This window comes from Cyanistes caeruleus, chromosome 3 (assembly GCF_971803275.1).
Source record: "Cyanistes caeruleus chromosome 3, bCyaCae1.hap1.1, whole genome shotgun sequence".
Taxonomy (NCBI): Eukaryota; Metazoa; Chordata; class Aves; order Passeriformes; family Paridae; genus Cyanistes; species Cyanistes caeruleus.
Window position 1 is genome coordinate 81,312,676 of NC_141703.1, and position 19,230 is coordinate 81,331,905.

At 41.9% G+C, this 19,230-nt stretch overlaps 2 protein-coding genes across 21 annotated transcripts in view; one reads left to right on the forward strand and one right to left on the reverse strand.

Moving 5' to 3' along the window:
• The window catches only part of PRCP (prolylcarboxypeptidase), a 49,006-nt gene extending 41,436 nt beyond the window's left edge, over positions 1-7,570 (reverse strand). For 16 of the 18 annotated variants that reach the window (XR_015284854.1, XR_015284855.1, XR_015284864.1 and 13 more), the window contains exon 1: positions 7,194-7,570. Coding sequence is in view for 1 of the 18 variants with exons in the window: in XM_023921353.2 (XP_023777121.1) it covers positions 7,194-7,319 (126 nt within the window). In the remaining 17 variants the exon portion in view is untranslated. Of the gene's footprint in view, positions 1-1,563; positions 1,635-7,193 lie in introns of all 18 variants that reach the window. The other 2 variants (XM_023921375.2, XM_023921353.2) reach the window with 2 other exon arrangements.
• Positions 7,571-7,592: 22 nt separating this feature from the next.
• Positions 7,593-19,190, forward strand: DDIAS (DNA damage induced apoptosis suppressor). 3 transcript variants are annotated; one of them, XR_015284853.1, is made up of 8 exons: positions 7,593-7,880; positions 7,983-8,089; positions 9,957-10,085; positions 10,834-10,995; positions 12,088-12,205; positions 13,796-14,464; positions 17,461-17,625; positions 17,719-19,190. XR_015284853.1 is itself a non-coding variant. In XM_086882197.1 (7 exons), exons 3-7 carry the CDS (start codon positions 9,973-9,975, stop codon positions 17,740-17,742), a joined length of 1,086 nt encoding a protein of 361 aa, XP_086738323.1. In that variant the 5' UTR covers positions 7,593-7,880; positions 7,983-8,089; positions 9,957-9,972; the 3' UTR covers positions 17,743-17,857. The 3 variants fall into 3 exon arrangements, 2 of the variants coding, with proteins under 2 accessions (XP_086738323.1, XP_086738322.1); XM_086882197.1 differs by lacking the exon at positions 17,461-17,625 and having other exon boundaries at positions 17,719-17,857; XM_086882196.1 differs by lacking the exons at positions 17,461-17,625; positions 17,719-19,190 and having other exon boundaries at positions 13,796-16,561.
• Positions 19,191-19,230: the final 40 nt, after the last annotated feature.

Sequence of the window (19,230 nt, forward strand, 5' to 3'; positions counted from 1 at the left end):
GTGTAGGACTAATTGTTTAAGCAAAAGAATTTGCAAAGTTTCATCTTCTCTAAGGAACACACTTTTCATTTAAAAGACTTCCTCAACTCATTTTTTTAAACAAAGACACAAGGAACAACAGCATTTCAGATCCAATATAATATTTTTACTTAGTCAAATTAAATATTTTAACCAGCTGTACCCCTACCTCAAAAAGGTCTAAAACTGTCTACTTTGCTAAATATTTTTAAAAGGTTTATTTCAGGTTGCAATTGTTTTATTTCCCAGGTTTTCAGAACTACAAATAAATCTGCTTATCATTCTCCCAGTCTTAGTTCATCCACTATTACTTGTATTTCATTCTCTATTGCTAATCCTACAACAGAGCATCCAAGGAAGCAGACATGAACAGTGGCAGCTAATAGGAAAACTGTCCTGTAATCTATCCAGATAGTCTTCTAATTAGGCAGAGCACAGACAAAATGACAAAAGCTCAGTGCAGGGATGGCAGCTTATCAGTATTGAAAGGCTAAGTATTTTACAAGTGCCACTGGGGATCACGTATTTAGTAGCAACCAATTCTGATGAACATTGAGGTGGGGGGAGAGAAAATTTCAGAAAACAAAGCAGGAAAGCAGCAATTACTTCTACAACCCTGATGCAATAGCAAAAATACCACATAGCAACTGCTACTTTGGCAAGCTTGCAACACCAAGGAACAACTTCTGCTTGCAGAACTGCAAGATGTTGGTAGACAGGATGATGGGGAAACCAGCAGCATTTGGGAAAATATCATCTGCGGCTCCCTGCACCGCCAAGTGTGTCCATATCAGTGATCAGAGGGAAAGGACAGCACACAGTATATCATGGCTCCATGGTATCCCATGCAGGTAGGCTTTTCAGTGAGTTATCTCCTCTTCAGAAAAGAGACACACATCTCAAATTTTCCTCTATGGGCACCTTTTCCAGCTAATTTTCATTTAATCACTTTGGCTTTAAGCCTGACACAAGGGTGAACTTGTATATAAGCTCTGTATCTTGGCTGCAGGCGTGAATAATGGAAAAAGCTGTTACATCAATTTAAAGTTAGAAACAACAGTCCACAAGGATCAGAAGTTTTGTTCTTTGTTCTCTGTGTGTGTTTAGAGAACAACAATCACACACAGCACACCTGAGAGCAGCACCATAACAGCACCAAATATCAGAACATACTACATGCGTGCTACAGCTGAATGAAAGCATAGGAGACAGCAACAAGAAATTTAACATAAAGAATGGAAATTATCCCATTATACCACAGGCAAGGGGTGTCTACTGACTGTGCTTAAAAGAAATGCAATTCCCATTCTTCTGTCTATGTTTAATTCTCTGAATTGAGATGCCTGGAAAACAAAGAAATTAAACATTTTGCAAAGTATTAGTAAAATGGCCCAGTAATGCCTGGTTTGCCCCACTAAATTTCTTATAAGCTTCACTGCTTTAGATATAAAATCCAAATATTACAGGATGTATGAAATAAATTAAGGTAAATCAGTTTTTGAAAGCTTAAAATGAAAAAATCAAGTTTGACTTTTGGTCTCTCACCAACTTGGCAAAATGCTACAAATTATCTGCATGATCTACAACTTCTTATGTTGATGGCTGGTCTTGATCTCCTGAAAGTCAGATGAAGAAATAGATACAGAACTCATTAGCATAAAATTTCATTTTGAACTTCATTTTCCTCCATATCTCTCCACCCAGTCCCCACCACAAAAAAAAAAAAAAAAAAATCAGCTCTAAGACTTTGTTTCAGCTTGTAGAATCTCATGGATCAAGCCAAATTCAATGAAGTTAACAGGAGTTCTCATGCACATCTGGCTTGTAAATAGCTTGCTACTTCAGCCAAATGCAATTCTGCTTACTGTTTTGTTCTTTAGACTTTTAGTCTAGACAGTTTACCAGAAATCTTCCAGTGGCCTATTAGAGCTTTTAACGATTAAAGCTAGTGAGATGTGAAATGCTAACTTCCAGTGAGGTAGTAGTGATCATTGATGTTTTTTGAGTCACTACTATTAACTGCTCACTTGAAGGAAGAGGCTACAAGTTGTGAGGAAATTGCTTCCTGCTTAATTTGAGAAGCTGATGTCTGCATTGTGACCCCACAGATAAGCAGTGCATAAAAATAAAAATTCACTGACAAGCTTTAACAAGTACTTCCCCGTTTTCCTGTCCCCTGAGTAAGAGCTATTGTTCCTGCTTGTGGACCTGGTTTATAGCTTACAGTTCCAATTTTAAATCACGCTATGAAATCACAGAGTAAGAGCTGCCAAGTACTCCTGTACTACTTGATGAGTAAAACACATATTCCAAGTAATTCACCTCAGAGACAAACACCAGCATCACTTTTTCTCTAAACACCGGCATAACTTTTAATTGGTACCAAGGGGCTCTGTAAAAAGCACTTTGTTTTTTCCTTCACCAGAAGCCAAAAGTGCTATTGTGTTATGGTGCCAGGCATAAAAAAACAAACCTATCTTAACCATTCCCGACATCTGTTACTATTCTGAGACATCAACCTGAGTCACAATAAGATGCTAAATAATATGCTAACCAGAATTACAAATTATAACCTTAATCTATGTCTGTCTTCCTTAGCAAGTTTTAGACCAGTGATTGAAAATTACTTCATTAGGTTTAAAAAAAATTCATATCCATTCTAATTTTCACATTTTCAATCAGGGCTTTTATTTTCTATACCTCAGAATTTCAGTCTGTAATAAAAAATAGGGTATTAAAGACCCCTGATAAAGCCAGAAAGGATCAAATTGCATTGCTTTTTAAACTTCATCACTTTGAAGCTTCAACGTATCTTCCTTTTATGTACACACAATATATGTGGATGCATTTCTGAGCACAAGGACTTGTATGAGAATTTATTATGAGATACTGACATAGGTGTGAAACCTAGGAAGATATGAAATGTAATCAGAATCCTTCTTTTGCAAGGGGTGACACAACTGACAATCTGACAAATGACAATCTGATTGAAGAACAGGGCTCAGTAAGTTCCTAAACAAAAATTAATTTGTACTTGTTACACTGGTTCTCAGACAAATTCATAGCAATTATGATTGAGGTGAAGGGTTCACCAGCACGGAGTCTCACACAGCCATCAATTATCAAATTGAGTGAAGAGATAGCACATCCACTCTCTTTTCTAAGATGAGTTTATCACTAAGAACCCTTCAAATATCAGGAATTTTAAGGCATCATGCTCTCAGCAGTCCTGCACATAAAGCACCACAAGTTCTCAGGGTCTGTGGCTTTTCCAACACTGATATGTGTGCCAAAGGCAGAGATACAAAGGTACAAGATAAGGCTCCCCAAAGGTCAGGACTGACTGATTCCAGACCCTCCTCAGTATGCTGTAAGATTATTTCTACTTGGGTAAAGAGAACTAGATGGATCTCAGATGTTTCACCAAGTCATTCCAATGATTTGAACTGTGGTCACAGACACAGCTGCTTACAAAGAAGCCATCCCAACAGTGGTGCTCCATATACAGCTCTATACATTCTACATTCTCTGTAAAGTTCCATTTTGGATGTGTTAATTTAACACACAAATCACAACTAGCTGCTTAGCAGGCAAACAAATTACCACAGACTTACCTTCAAAAGTCACATTAGTACATCAGAAAAGCTATAAAGGAGATCATCATCACCAAAACAGACAAAATGTATTAAAGACATGGGTGATGGAAGAGTTCCTCCCCCCAAGGGCCATCTCTTCTAGGTCTGCATGAGGTACTTTTTTACTGGGGTAATCTCACTCATATATAGGAGGAGTAGAGGGCTGAAATACATCAGTTACTTTTGAAGGGAGAGGAAAATAAAAAAAATCTCACCTCTAAGACAAAATAATAAAAGGTATTAAATACATACACAGGTCAGCAAACAAGCTAAGATGCTAGTCACACTGACACAGGCACTGCTTGACTGATTTCTCAATATTCTAGACTTTAGCCCCATCATCACGGATGCCTGACACTTAAAATGGTAAACAGGAGGAAGTTTAATGCAAATGAGCATTGAGCTAAACTCTGACCCTGTTATTTCTCCATTTTTATGAAAGTAGACTTAAATGTCACCGATTCACAGTAAAAGCTAACACTAAACCCTCAAACAATGTTACATGTCTACAGACTGTCATTCCCAGAGGTTCCACTGTGCAGCAATAATAAATTATTCATAGTGATCAAGAAGTAACTTTTTAGGCAACAAATCACAGAAGGAATCTAATTACACTTTCAAAGTTTTCTTCTGTAGAAGTATTAAATATTTAAAGACTCTATTTAAAGGTATTTTTAATATTAATAGGTATAAAAAACATTTCCTTTTTGACAGCACAATATATTGCTGTTAGAATATTGTACTATGAAGTATTTTTTTTAATTGAACGGTTTTAGATAAATTATTTCAACTTGTGATGAAAACCACCAAAGAGAGAAACAAGAATCGTAACAGGAACCTTAGCTAAGAATAAAGACTTTGGCAGCAAGGAACACAGGCAGAAATAGAACGTAATTAATTAAACTTCAACAGTCCTGAGAGGTGGCAAAGTATCACCGCCCCTTATTTAAAGTGTTAATCATAGTTTTTATGTTGCATTACGGAATAATAATGCGATTACAAATTCCCAGACAACAGCACTGAATACATGTTTCATCAGGGTTGAATGCTATCAGTTCTACACACAGCGCTACTGTTAGTGCGTCCTATGCTCTCCATGTGATTAGACCTCTCATGCTGCCTCTGTATCTTTCAAGTGCCAGGCAGCAGAATTCAAATCTTTGATAAACACACCTCTCAGATTCTGTTCAACAATACTAGTAAGTCTTTGGTCAAAGAAAGCAAGGATTTCCAGGCCTGTGAATGGGTTCCCTCTTTCCTGAAGCAGACACTCTCGGCCAACACGATTTTGCTTTGAAGCATGAGAAGAAGAGACAGAGGGGTGAAAAAGATGTGGCATCAATATTTACAATAGGTTGTTCCTGTGACTCTTTCCTCCCTTGTCTCAATACCCATCTACATCCCAAAATCCACAGACTGGCTGGCAGCCGGATGACACCCGGGCTGTCTGTGCCAGAGCTGAGGAGAAAAGCCACAGCCCCGGGAGGAGATGAGGACAGAAGTGTAACAGATGGTGACAAAGGGTGGTTCAGACCACAGCACAGAATTAGTATCACTGATACTATGATAACAATGTGCAACAACCAGTGTGCCACAACAATTAGGGTTAATTACACAACTACTGCAGGACTGATATCCGGGCCAACACTGGCCACACACTGCAGAAGGTATCTGCAGTATGCTCACAATACAAGCTCCAGGGCTGATAGAGAAGTTAATGCAGGGACACAAATCTCAAATCATTAACCAAGTGAACATTAGGCAGAAATGTTTTCAAGATGCAGAAATTCCATGACTTATGCAGGGAGACCCATGAAACAGAAGGATTCCCAGAAGCAGTAACACTGTCCGTGGAAGGAAGACTGTAATCTCAGTGGATGGATTTCTCACTAAAATCCTTTCCCATCTCCCATCTCAAATGACAGGGATCCTGACCCTAAAATTATTCCATAGCTCTTCAGGATAATCTTACAAGGGTTATCTGTTTTCTTCGTGTCTATTCTCTCTCTCAGCATAATCTTCCTATTTTGCTCACTCCATCATAACTCCACTTTGTAGAAAGCTGAAAGAGGAGATATTCAATCCACGTATCATCCAAGATGCCCAGCCACAAGTTGCACCAAGAGACGTTTAGACAGGATATTAACAACAACAAAAAAAATATTCACTGTTGGAACAGGCTTCCCAGAGAAGTGGTCAAATCAACAACCCTGGAGGTGCTTTAAAAGAGGTGTAGATGTGGCACTTGGGGACATTGTTTAGTGGTGCACTTAGCAGTACTGGATTAATGGATAATCTGAAAGGTCTTTTCCAACCTAAACAATTCTCTGTGTGTAAATTAAACACCTTCTCCTTCCCCCCACTCCTTAACTAGACCAGGGCATGAAATTCAGATGCATGCTACAAGCCTGATTCTAAACAAACCAATACTAAGAAAAAAACTTCCTCTCTTACTATGAATCCCAGTAAAAAGAACCACCGCCTCCCCTGAGAAACCCAGGTACAGAATAGGGGTCGATGCAGACACCCCTTGACACATCAAAGGAGCTGTTCACTGTTTTCATTAAAACCTATGAACAAGGGATCTGTTTTACTAAATAATAGCATATTATTAGAGGCAATATAATAGGGGCAATATAGAAGTGGATTTTTATTGAAGGTTTTCAGGGCAGTTATGGAAAGAGCTTCACAAAAGCCCACCTTCCCACTGGGGAGTACATTTTTAAGTTTTAGGAAATTAGTATAATTGATAAAAAACACTAATTAGGAGGACAAGTGGCAACGCAATTCCCCCCCAGGTCAAGCCCCTTGTCTGGAGGCCCTCTTCTGCACTAGTTGCACTTTGTCCTTGAAATGTATCTCGAAGAGTTGTTCTCAGCCTTGGCTCCCGGGAAGAAGCAAGATAGGAGAGGGGCCTCGTACCTCTGGAGCCTATGAGCTTTGGATTTTGTTTTGTCTTTTTGCCTAGGGAAAGACCATGGCAAACTATTGGGAAAGCTACTCACTAACGCAATAGGCTACAGAGCTACAAATATATAGAGACAGTATAGAACAAAAAGGCAAAAACCAAAACGGCAGCACTATCCAGGAGAAAGCGTCCCAGCCCATGGCAGGGGGAAAGGTGGAACTAGATGGATCTTTACGGTCCCTCCCAACCCAAACCATTCCGCGATCAAACAAACAAACCAACCAACCAAAAAAATCCCCGCACGACTGCTGTTTGCCACTACCATCGGCTGCAGCCGCGGTGCGCAGCCCCTGGCTGCTGACACGGGTGCAGCGTGTGCGGGAATACGGACCCCAGGGCCAGGGCACGGTGCACGGACACAAAAGGGAGCAAACGACCTGACGCTTTAAACAGCTCCACTTAACCGGAACACTCAAGGCTTGGAATGCTTTACCAAAGGGACCCAGAATTCGGTGTTTCTTTAAAAACCTCGAATAGTCGTGTCCCGACTGTGGCTCGAGTGAGGATTATGACAGCGGAAAACGTCCCCCAATTCCCCAAGGAAACTCCCTCCCTCCACCACCGGCTCCCACCTGCTGGCTCAGGTAGCGCGTCAGGTACGGGCCGACCAGCAACGAGGCGCTCCGGTGGCGGCGGAGCGGGGTGGGCAGGGTGCCAGCCGCGCTGAGGAGCGGCAGGAGCAGGAGGAGCCGCAGCATCGCCGCAGGCAGCCGGAGCTGGAGGAGCGGTTGGCGGAGCAGGAGCCGTACAGGCCCCGCGGCTTTATAGGGGCCCGGCTCCCCCGCCCGGGACTGCCCCGAATGGCCCCGAGAGAGCGGCGGGGTCCTGGGGGCGGGGCCAGCCCCACACGTGCAGGGGCGGGCTCTAAGCAGCGGCGCCTTCCGATTGGCTGTCGGCCGGCCGTTACCTCGCGCGCGCCTTCGCGGTTGGCCGAGGCGGCTTCCATAGGTGTTTCGGCCGCGCGGCCTCCCGCGGGGAGGCAGCGATTGGCTGTCCAAAGCACGTGATCTGCCCGTCTGGGTGCTCCGCGCCGTGCGGGGGCGCGGCAGACGTTATCGCTTTGTGATTGGGCGAGAGGGGCAGCTCGCCCCTCGGACTGCGTCACAATTGGCTGAACGCCGCCTCGTCCCGCCCCCTCCACAGCCCTCAGTTGTCGAACTTCCGCCCTTCCGCCCTGCCCTCAGGCTGCGGAACCGGCCGGGCCGCTGAGGCCCCGCTGCACCCCTGGCCCGGCGGCACCGAGCGCAGCCCGAGCCCGGGTGAGTCGAACCGCACCGGCCGCTCGCTGTCGGCCTCGGGGAGGCTCAGGGGGGCAAACGGGAGTGAGATGTGTTAACGACACGTGCTTTGCTTTTCCTTAGGGAGACAGCGAGGCAGCACCAGAGGGCACCAGGAACCGCGCTGGGAGCCGGGCCGCTGACAGGCAGCGAGCGCGGAGGGCTCTGTGGTTCCGCGTCCCGGCGCTGAGGTTTGGGTTGTTTGCTTTATTACAAAAAGTTCAAGTAAAAGGGATCTATTCGTGCCAGCCTCTTTCAGTCTGAGTCCGGGTAGTGACTTCTGTATTCCTTCCAAAGGGAAATAAAGGTGGAGATCTCGAGTCTGTTCGCTCTTGACAGAGCCTGTGTGAGAACTTACACGCTGTGCTTTATCTCCCGTATTTCAATTTAATACTTGCAGTGTTCTCTGTTTCCTGGGGTGTGCGTTTGTGCCTTTTTTGGGGTTTTTTTTGTGTGTTTTTAATTCCTTTTAAAAGTGCAGATAACAAAAGCTAAACTTTGTTTCTAGAATTCTGAGTTGAAAACAGGTGGGAATAAAGCACCTGCTGGTTTCTCCAAGCCCACCTTTTTTGGCAATAAAAAGCTCAGACTTAACTTTGTTATTCTTTTCCTATATATTGATGTGTTTTCCGTGTACTTTTTGCTGTTGTCTTGTACAAAATCTTGGTAACCAGAACAAAACAGTTCCCTTTCAGTAAGAGTTGAAGGCATGCACCATTCAATATACTGAGTCAAATGAGTCTCTGTTAATATGTTCTAAAGAGATTTTTTTTCTCATTTTGTTTGGCCCCCTATTACAGTTTGTTTTTCGTTTTTTTTTCATCTGAACTACTCAGAGTAATGATTTTAGTCACATTTTTCTAGTATTCAGTGTTACAAATCTTGTTTTTACCAGGATGCTGAGGAAGGTGTCCCAAAGGGCAAAGGAATAGCTTGTAAGTTTAACTTCCTGGTGGCAAAATATGAACAAAACATCATTGTTGATTATAGAATGTGGGATCTTTTTTAAACTGTAAAAGCCATACTTGAGTATCCTCTATCTCTTTGGTCTTTTGTCTCTCAGAGAGAATTTTGGGATGAAGATGTAGAATTCCTTCCTATTCTACAGTTTATATCAAAGAGAGATTATATTTAGCTAGGCTGTGATAAAAGAGCTTTTGCAAGTATGGACTTCTAAGGAGTCTTTTGATTCAGCAGTAGAGAACATTTTGGTCATTTTAGTTGGAACTCTGTGATGTGAGGTACTGGATAAGGTTCCAAGCAACTTGGTCTAGTGAAAGGTGTCCCTGCCCGTAGCATTGAGGCTGGAACTAGATGATCTTTTAAGGTCCCTTCCAAACCAAACCATTCCAAGATTCTGCTATTGTTGTCTACATGTTTCTAACGTCTGCTGGAAAAAAGTTGTCTGTCTAAAACGGGGGAGGTTTCCTAAAACTGGATGGTTTGGGCAGTAGAGTATAATAAAGCTAAAAAAAATCTGCAGGGAAGCAGTATGGAATAAAAATGAACTAATTCCTATTTATTTAAATGTTTTGGTTTTTTGTCAAATCTGTACAGCCTCTGTTGATCAGGAGCTTCCCCTTTAGCTCAAAGAATGTAATATAGGAGCAAATACAGTTGTTGCTGTTGTGAGCCTTTTCCAAGATTTTTCTTCCCAAGAGTATTCTTTCCAAATCATTGGTGTTGAAGCGTTTTCAGAATTACAAGTGCAGAATCATTTCCATTTTTAACCCCATTTTGACTTCACTCTAAATTAAGGAAAATAATTAGAAAGTGATTTTCTGCAGTGCTGTGCCCAAGGATAATTCTAATAAAAATCCCTAAATGCAAGTGAGAATTTGCATCATCTGTGTGCAATGGCATGCAAATGCCATAAACAGTTCCTTCATATTACATAACTTTATCCTTTTTTTTTTTTTTCTTTTTTAAAAGTTAGTTAATAGAATTTCTACTTTCAAACAGAGGTCATCATTTCCTGAAGACTGCTATTCAAAATGTTAAAATAACTCAACTGAAAGCAGTTAATGTTAACATCTCGTTTTGATTTACTCGTTTCAGGTGATACTGTGAGCACATGAATAGTGTGCAGGGATTCTTAGCTGCCTCTGTGATTTCCATCCAGAATTCCTGCTTCATCTATCCTGCCTGTCAAAACTGCTTTTCTAGGCTAATACTAGATTCCAGGAGGTACGTCCTGTTATGGGGATCATTTACTGATTTCCATTAACTTGGGGATCTCTGTTAGCTGAACCCTAAATAAAGTGGTAAAATTTCAGATCAAATCCTGATTTTATTTTTTTTTCATCTCATTCTATATGTGCAGCACACCTGGTAGTCCTGTGTGACTCTTCACTGAGTGCATGTCCAGAAATGTATGAGCTTTCTTTTTTAATTGCAGTGGTGGGTGAAATCTCTGACACACACAAGAACAGTAAATCAATGAATGTCAGCACTAAATGGAAGGAGCTGACTTTGTAGAACAAGGGTATCTGTTGTTTTAGATGCTGAAGTACAAGATAATAGTGCTGTTTCCTGATTATTTTTTTAAACCTATGCATTTATACTCAAGCTGCAGGAAAAAAAATCCCAAACCAGAATGAAATGTGAAAAAAATGAGCTAAGGAAATTCAAAATTACACTCCAACAGTCTCTCAAAGCCCACAGTCCCTTCAATTTGACAACAGGCTAGCATTTAATAAATCAGTGAAAGAAGCCAGAGTCATTCTGTCATTATACACACATCTTGCTCTGAGCTTTTGGTGACATTAATGCCTCAAGGAGTAAAGAATAAGAAAAAAAATCCTGAAGTTTTTTATTGAATATTTGATACATTATAGTAGTAATACTTATGGCTGCAGATAAATTCTTACCTCAGCAATGATCAACAGAAGTTCATGTATTCAGTCTTTTTTATCCTTTTCCTGTCTTTTGTCAGGTTCAACTGTCTAAAGTGTGGCTGCACAGGTGAAGCTAAAGATGCAAGCTACAGATATAGATTGTCCCTAAAGATTGCTGACATTACTGATTTGTTTGACATCACTGTTTTTGGAAGTTGCTTAGATCCATTCTTTGGGGTCACCGCAGAAAATCTGCAGAGGTAAGGAATAGATTGTCTGACCATATAGCTGCTGCTATTTATACAGTCTAAAAAGCTGCAATGAGCCTAGATGGTGGGAAGATGGGTGAGAAGTAACTGCTAAAGTGCTCCCTTCCAGAATTTCCTTGGTACCCATCACCTTGAGAAAGTGCTGAAGTTTGTTTCTTCCTGAAATCTTGATGTTTTGAGATGGATTACTTCTAGGTAGTAGAAGAAATCCTCCACTTGTCTGTTGAATGCAGCTACTACCTGTTAAGTGAGCCTCATTGGTTGGTTGGTTTGGCTTCTTCCTTGTGTCCTTTTTTTTTTTTTGAGATGATTGAATTTCCTTTGTTTAAGTAAGTTGGCTTTTCCACATAGAGCCTCTGGGTTTTCTTTTTTAACAGTTTGAATGCACCTTGTGACTATTTGGCAATATGACCAAATTTTCCTGAAGAAAGAAGGGATTTCTAAGGAAGTCTCTTAGTTCTCAAAGCTTGACCACCCACAGTATAGGGTTCAGATTTTCTGAAATGTGAAGCTGCTTGGATGGGATATTCAGAAGCAGATCCCTGCTTCTTTTCTAGTCTGTTACTTTCCAGTGCCTTGTGTTATCACTGGCTCAAAGATTAATTGTTTGTAATGCCATATTAGCAGCATTAATGACATGCTCGTGGCAGGCATTCTGCCCTACACTGCTGTACTGCTGTCAGCTGTGGAAAGCAGTTATTTCCATGTCTAACATGGATACTACCGTGCTGTAAAGGCTGGGCAGGAAGGATGTGTAAGAAATAGCAGCATCTTGACAGCATTGTACAGTCACTGTGTTGGCAGAAAAATCACAACAATCACAATGCAGTTGTTTTAATACAACTGTGTATTAAACATGTTCAGAGTGGTTGTTTTGTTGACTTTATCTCACTAACAAGTTAAGTGAACTAAAAAATTGAATTTATAGGTTCATGGTTTTCCTGTTCTTATCCTATCTTTAATTGAAGCTACCAGAAAATATTTTCCTTAACATGAGTCCTCATTAGCACTATTATGCAGCTAAAATGCTGTGTAAGGCTTCTTCCTCTGTGGGGCCAATACTTCTATATGTTTTTATTCTAGGTATATTCAAGGCTTCAACCAGCTGTCAGGAGAAACAAACACAGAGTCATGTACAAGAGCATTAGTTCAAGCAGTGGAAACCTGTTTCATTGGAAAAAAGTTTCTATTTGGAGTGAAGGTAACTTTTAATCTACATTATGGCCTTTTAGTGAGTTTCTGTAGCCAATTAGAGGTCTCAACTGAATTATCAAAGCTGCATGTACAACATCTTTTTGAAGTTTGAGAAAATATAAGGCTAGGACATGAGAAGGATTCTGCTTCTTTTTCCTGACTCCTGTGGTTTTTAAAATGAGTCACATCCAAAAAGCATCTTGAATGGCAGTAGTCAGCTTAACAGCTTGTCAGGGTGCTTTTTGGAGAGCCTGAGCAATGCCAGCTCCTGTGCATATCAGTAACAGCTTGGAGTCTGTAAAAAAAAACATGTATGGTTGGAGCAAGAAACAGACTCTCTTTCCAAGCACTGCACTACCTTTCCCATGCTGTGTATTCTCCTTTCCAGTCTGAAATGTATGGAGAAGCACATCTCTTTGTTGCATTTTAATTTCTGGATATAAGAGCATTTTCAAAATGTTGTTAAAGTACAGCTGGTCAACATCTGCATTGGTGGCTCTTTCATGTGTTTAACACACTCTGAAATATTAGTTCTTAGCAATATTTCTACAGAAACAGTCTTTAAGGTTCTCTTTGTGTGGTGCATATGTGAGTCATTCATATTACAAAATTTGTGAACTAAATCCTACCTGGCAAGTGTTTTGCCTCTCCCACAGGCACGACGAGGTTTGTGTCTGAACTGAGACTTCTCCTGATGTACAGAATCTTAAGTAATGGAAGTTGGAGGACTTAATCCATTAAGTTTCCTTGCATGGAACCCTTGACCAGGTCTGTGGGCCTGATGCCTTGAGAGATATAACTAACCCTAGATATTACCAGCCTTGTGGCTGTTCCTACACACACAGTCAAAGACTGTTTGTTTGAATTGTCTTGGCTGCAGACATTTCTGTATAGTCACGTTCAGCTGTGTATACAGTTGTACCATCCCAGATAATATTCAGAGTCAGCATGACATACTTTTTAAAGACTTAACTAGGAGGGTGTTGTCCTTGGCTAACAGCCTTCAGCCTCAAACCTTGCACAGACTCTTTTATAAAGAATTGCAGTTAAAGCACCTTTCAAACACCTCTCTCTAAAAAAATCTGACCAGATAAAGGTTGTAGCTTATTTCCCTTTCACGGATGTAGTGCACAGAAAGTACCATGCTGGCTTTGGCAGCTGAGCTGCCAAGTCAAGTATCTGGTACCAGAGTGCTTTGTTTCAAGTGCTGCCCAGTGCCTCCTGGATAAAAGCAAAGCACTGGCCTTAGGCTGCCAGGCATTCACACTGAACTGCACTAGAGGAAGCCCGGAAGCATCCAGTGCCCTAAAGGGAGGAAAAAATTTTCTGTGAAGTCCTTTCTCAGAGTTCTTGGTTGTTTTTCCAGCCACAAAACTCTGTAATTGCAACAAGCAAAGAACCTCTCACTGTGATGCCCTTTACAGCCCTTGCCAGAGTTTATTTCCCAGGGAGTGCCTTGTGTGACAGACTGTTTTGTATTCTCTTCCCTGCAGATCCTGACAAAAAGCGAGACTGAAATTTACGCCTGACTTAGAAGACATGTGTTATTTTTTTCTTCTCTAAGTTGGTTGTTTTTTTGTTTTCTTCCTTCCCCCAGGGTTGTGCAAGGGAAGATGGAAGGCATTCTGCTGCCAGCAGCATCTTGCAGAAGTGTTCCAGAATCAATAGAAGTACGAAAAACCTCGTAGCGTGCCAGATCTTCCCGCCAAATGCTGCTGTTACTGGCTTTACTGTTATCAGCTACTTAGATCGTCTCCTGCAGTCGGCAAAATTCAGGAGCTGTAATAACAGCTCATATTTACCTGATGTGTCATCAACTCCCATAGATGAACCTCTCAGTGAGCTCAGCAGCTTGTCTAGCCTGAGCAGGAGCTCTTGTTTTGTTCAGTCTAGTGGCAGGGAAAGTTTTTTAGGGTGCTGGCAGCAATCCTTGAGTCTGACTTCATCTGTTGCTTGGGTAACAGCGGAAGACTTTCCCACTCTGGAAGTGGGAAAGCTGGTTAGTGAACAGCATGAACAAGAGGAGAGGCCTGTCTCTGCAGAATTGGGCAGTGTAAGCCTCAACAATCAAACTCTTTGGGACTCACAGTTCCTGATCTCTTCTGTGAAGGAAGGGGATAAAGAGAAGGATAATGAATCAAGTTCACAGCTTAGTCGGACTGACGGTATCTCTGCAACTGATAAATTGGAGAGAGTTTCCTCTTCAAACACCGAGTGTTCACATGGAAACAGTTCCGAGTTGTTACAGCATCCCTTGGAATCTGAGGTAAAAAACTATTACCCAAAAACTAATAGTAGAAATTATTGTTATTCAGAAAAATCCCACAACTCCCTTGTTTGCAAGAAAGATGCCTCAGCTCCTAATCCCATAAATATAGCTAGAGTGTCTCAGACGGACTCTATGCTTTGGGAAGAGCTCCCATTCTCAGAAAGTCTAAATGAATTGTTAGCCAGAATAGAGGATGGCAGGAATGTTGTAGCATCACCCAGCCTTGATGCAGGCAAACACATCCATCTTGAAAGTACCAAGTTGGGTGTAAATCTTAACAAATCGTATTCCAGGCAAGCTGTAGGTGATTTGCCTACAGCCAGTGTCTCAGGGAGGCTTTTGCCACCAGCAGGGAGCAATAGTTGGGAGACTACAGTGTTTGCTTGTCTTCAGTCAAATGCAGACTCTCCGAGTGATGTCTCACAATATGAGTCTTCCTCTAGTGATTTATCTTCAACCCTCAAGGAAGGTGGGGCATCCTTGCCAGTTACACCAGAGCCTTCCGTTTCTCAGAGCAGATGCATGCAGTCCAAAGAAGCAAATAGTGACCCTGCAAATTCATCTTGGTCTTTTATTGGGCTGCACAGAGAAACCTCCTGTTTAAAAAAGAGTAAGACAGCCACCTGTGTGCATTCTGCATGTGAAAGCTGTTTAGCTGCTTGTGAAAATAAAGAAAACTATTCTACACCAAGCCAAAAAACGGATCTTACACTCACAGGGCCCCAGGTCGCTGATCCACCAACTCCAAACAATGCAAGAAGGATATATAAAGGAGAATTAAAACCATTGACAGAACTGTCAGATAATACCTTCAGAAGGGTTAGTAGGAAAGAGGTGCAGTGGAACAACATCTTACCTGAAGGCAGCTACAATGCTTCTGCTGATCTCTTTGATGCAAGTGTAAGAGAGGTAGCAAAACCTGTAGAATTCTTAAATAAATCATGTAATTCTTTGATACAGGAAGATACTTTGACAGAGACGGTCACAGCTGAATCAGTGCTTTCTCCTGGAGGTGCTCCTTGCAGCAGTTCAAAACTGAGCTCATCCTTACACAGGTCCCCTCATGCTTTTAGCAAGCACAGCACACCTGTAACTTACTCCTTTTGCGATTCAGAGTGCAGTTCAGTTTCTGCTCAGGACTTTGTTCCTTATTCACAGTCAACTCCTATGACAAAACCACTGCAGAAACGATGGCCTGTTGGGGAAAGAAACTCTTTTATCACCATCTTCACCCCTAAAAATCCCACTAAAATCCACTCCAAATGCAAACGATCCAGGTCTTCCTTTCAGAACACTCTGCTGCAGCAGCTTACCGGCAAGTTGGTGAAACGTGGGAGACCAAGGAACAGGAAAGACAAAGAAAGTGGTAGCTCTGCTTCCCAGCAGTTTCTTAACAGCCAACTGCCTGCCAGCTTGGAGGAGTGGATCACTCCATCTTCAAACAAAGGGCTGAAACCAACTGCATCTTCAAATTTAAAAACAGTTAGCTGGGCTGCTGACTTACAGTCTGCCTGTGGGCACACTGGCAGGAACTCTATTTCTGAAAGCAGAAAGAACAGTGAAAATTATGACAATCTCATCCAAAATGAGAAAATAAGCCCTGGGGATAAACCCAGGATTCTAACATCTCCTTTATCTGCAAGTGTCACCAAGACCTTATTTTTAAATGATCCTGAAAAGGATCCTGAAAAGGATCCTGAAGTCCTGAAAACTTGTTCCCCTTCAGAAGGCAGGACTCACCTCTCAGGTGGGAATTATTCAGAGGTTGTGTTGGAAGGGCCAACTGTCTGGTCTCCTGAGCTGTTCTTCCAAGCACGGATCCCTTTCTCCAATAAGCCAAAATACTAAGAAAGATAAATTTATATGCTGTATTCTTTTAAATTATTTTTTTAAAAATGTTTGGAAAGGATCCAGTGGAAGAAAAGAGCTGTTTAAAAGTTAAATTGTTTATACACCTGTTGGCATATGTCTTGCAAAGAGGAGTTAGGTTTATTTTCAGACCTTTGTACCACAGAGATGAGGGAAATTAGAATTTGTAATAACTATATTTTCTTAAAAATTAATGTGCAATAAACACTTTTATAAATGTGTGAATATTTAATAGATCTCACTTCATGAAGTACAAGTGGGTGAAGTGTTTTAATATTCACTGTTGTCTTTTTATCACAAGAGCAGCACTGGAATCCATGTCCAGTCCAGATTCTTGCCTGATGACTCTCTTGGGAGAAGGGCCAAGTTTTTGTTGAAGATTGATGGTGCCTTGTATCTGAGCCCATTTGGGATCCTGTGACAGCCTTGAGTTGGGTGAAGGGGGCCATCCTGAGAGCTTGGTAGCAGCTCCCAGTTTTCCTACATGCTTTTTCAAGTTACAGACTGCTAGTGACAGATTCCTGACAGTGTCTTTCCTCTCCTTAAGGGCTTCAGTATCCTCAACCCAAAACAGCTGCTTTTAGGATCGTTGAACAGAGAAATCTTGGATCTGCTGCTTGTAAGCTTTTAAGTCAGGTCCTGCAGAGGGATGTGTAAATCTGGTGGCACAGGATCTAAGCAACCTGAAAATGCTGACATTTTGTATTGAGTGAGTGCTTTAAGGTCCTAGTGTGACCTGGGGGTGTGGAGGGGATCCACCACACTTGTAGAACCAGAAACAGACCTAAAAGTACTTGCTGTGACTTTTTCCTCTGAGGTATAAAATGAATATGAACTATTTACACTGTGACTGGTGACAGGGAGGGGTTACTTGGTTCCTTCTCAGCTGCAAGGTGGATGTTTTTATCTTCCTAGGTTTGAGGCCTCATATAATTTCTACAGCACCTACTTAAGCTTCCCTCTTTGTTCAGAAGAGTTTTTCAGGAATAAGGGCATGTACTTTAACTACCTTGTTCCTTATGCATGATTTTTAGTGTGGATCACCATCACAGAACATACAGGTGAACTTTCTCAGTCTCTAGCCTGAGTTCTGCACTTTCTAATCAAATATTTTTCCCTTTGAGCAATGGCAGGGAGAACAGGAATCAAACAAGCTTCTCCTGTGGATGAGCAGGGTATAAATAAGGTACAGCCTCTCCTGCCAAGGGTGCAGATGTGCTGAGGCTGCAGGCATTCCTGTAGGCCGACCCAAGGAAAACTTACCGTGGTTATGCAGCAGGTCTGCACAGGTAAATTCCTTCTACAAAGAAGCTTTTCCAAGTCAACAATGGTTGGTTTGGTTATTATTTTTTTTCCCCTCTTTATTTACTGTTGAAATCTAGGCACATGTTCAAAGACTTGCCTGAAAGGACATGGAGCACAGCTCTGGAGATCACTGAGAGGCCTAATCTCATCTTGCTCTCTCCCTAGCAAGATACTCAAGCACACCACAAAAGTTCTGGTTGTTCCTGCAACAGCAGATGGCAGTGGAAAGAGGCACAAGATTTCTTCTGACAGGTCCAAGCCTACAGCCCTGCAGTCCCTGAACCCTAGACATAAACAGAAGAAAAAGGAACGTCTTGTTATAGCAAAGAGGGAGACAGAGAAAGAGCAAAATTAGACATCACAATTTTTAACAATGTTTAATTGATAAACTGATGATGTTTTTAAGCTGAGAGAGGGGAAATTTAGGTCAGATACTCAGGAAGAATTCTTCACCACAAGGGTGGTGAGGCACTGGCACAGGTTGCCCAGAGAAGCTGTGGATGCCTCATCCCCAGAAGTGAGGCCAGGTTTGATGCAGCTCTGAGCAACCTGGCCTGATGGAAGGTGGCCCTGCCCATGGCAGGAGGATTGGAACAAGATCTTGGAAGTCCCTTCCAACCCAAAACCATTCTGTGGTTCTGTGACCACGGTAACCTGTGCATGGAGTCACTTTCAAGTGTGGTGCCAGTGACAGCACTGTTGCAGAACATGACAGGGCTCCGATGTAAAGGACACAGAGCTCCCTATGCAAGGCCTCCTGGCACAGCCAGAGGGACAGGAGGTAAGAGCAGAAGTTGTAAGGGCTTTGCAAGCTGCTGCTGAGTTGTCCAGCTGAGCTTTAGCCCAGCAAATCAGTGCACCAAAACCACACCAGGGCTACTTCTAGCAAGGTAGGGCAGGGCTCCAGGATGAGGCCAAGTGAAAAGGTCTGGACTTGTGCCTGCATTTACCAAGAGCTGTGCCTATTGAAAAGATTTTATGTATTGAAAATAAAATCCTACTTGATGAACTCTTGGGGCAAGTGGAAAAGGGATAAGAAATGTTACCTGCCTGGAAATTATAAATCTGCATATATAGCTTATGTAGAAGAAATGAAGTGAAAGACAGCATTACTCATACTCAAATCACTGAGCATAGGGAAGTACAGAAAAGGTTTTAAGACCTCATAACACTTGAAACCAGTTTTTTCTACTCCAGCACACAATAGGGTACTGCAGTTATCATTGGCTCTTTAAGCACTCCCTTGTGTTGAACTGGACAGATACCCACTCTATCACCAGGAATTAGAACTGATCTGAGTGAGACACCAGAGACTTGATGAAGCTAGCTATGAAACAGTGCCAGAGCTTCTACATCATGTACCTGACAGCATCTTGACATGAACTGTTTGGTCCAGCATGAGTGATTTTTTTCAGCAAACAATTCATTCACATACTACGGTAAGTGATAGCTTTGGTGCAGGCTGATGTGATTATAATTATAAGCTTGTACAAGAAGTCTAAAGCTCAGCATGTTTAATTCTGAGGGTAATAAAACTCCTGAAAATGCATAGTGGGTTTGTGATTGATTCCCTATGCATAGAAATCCAT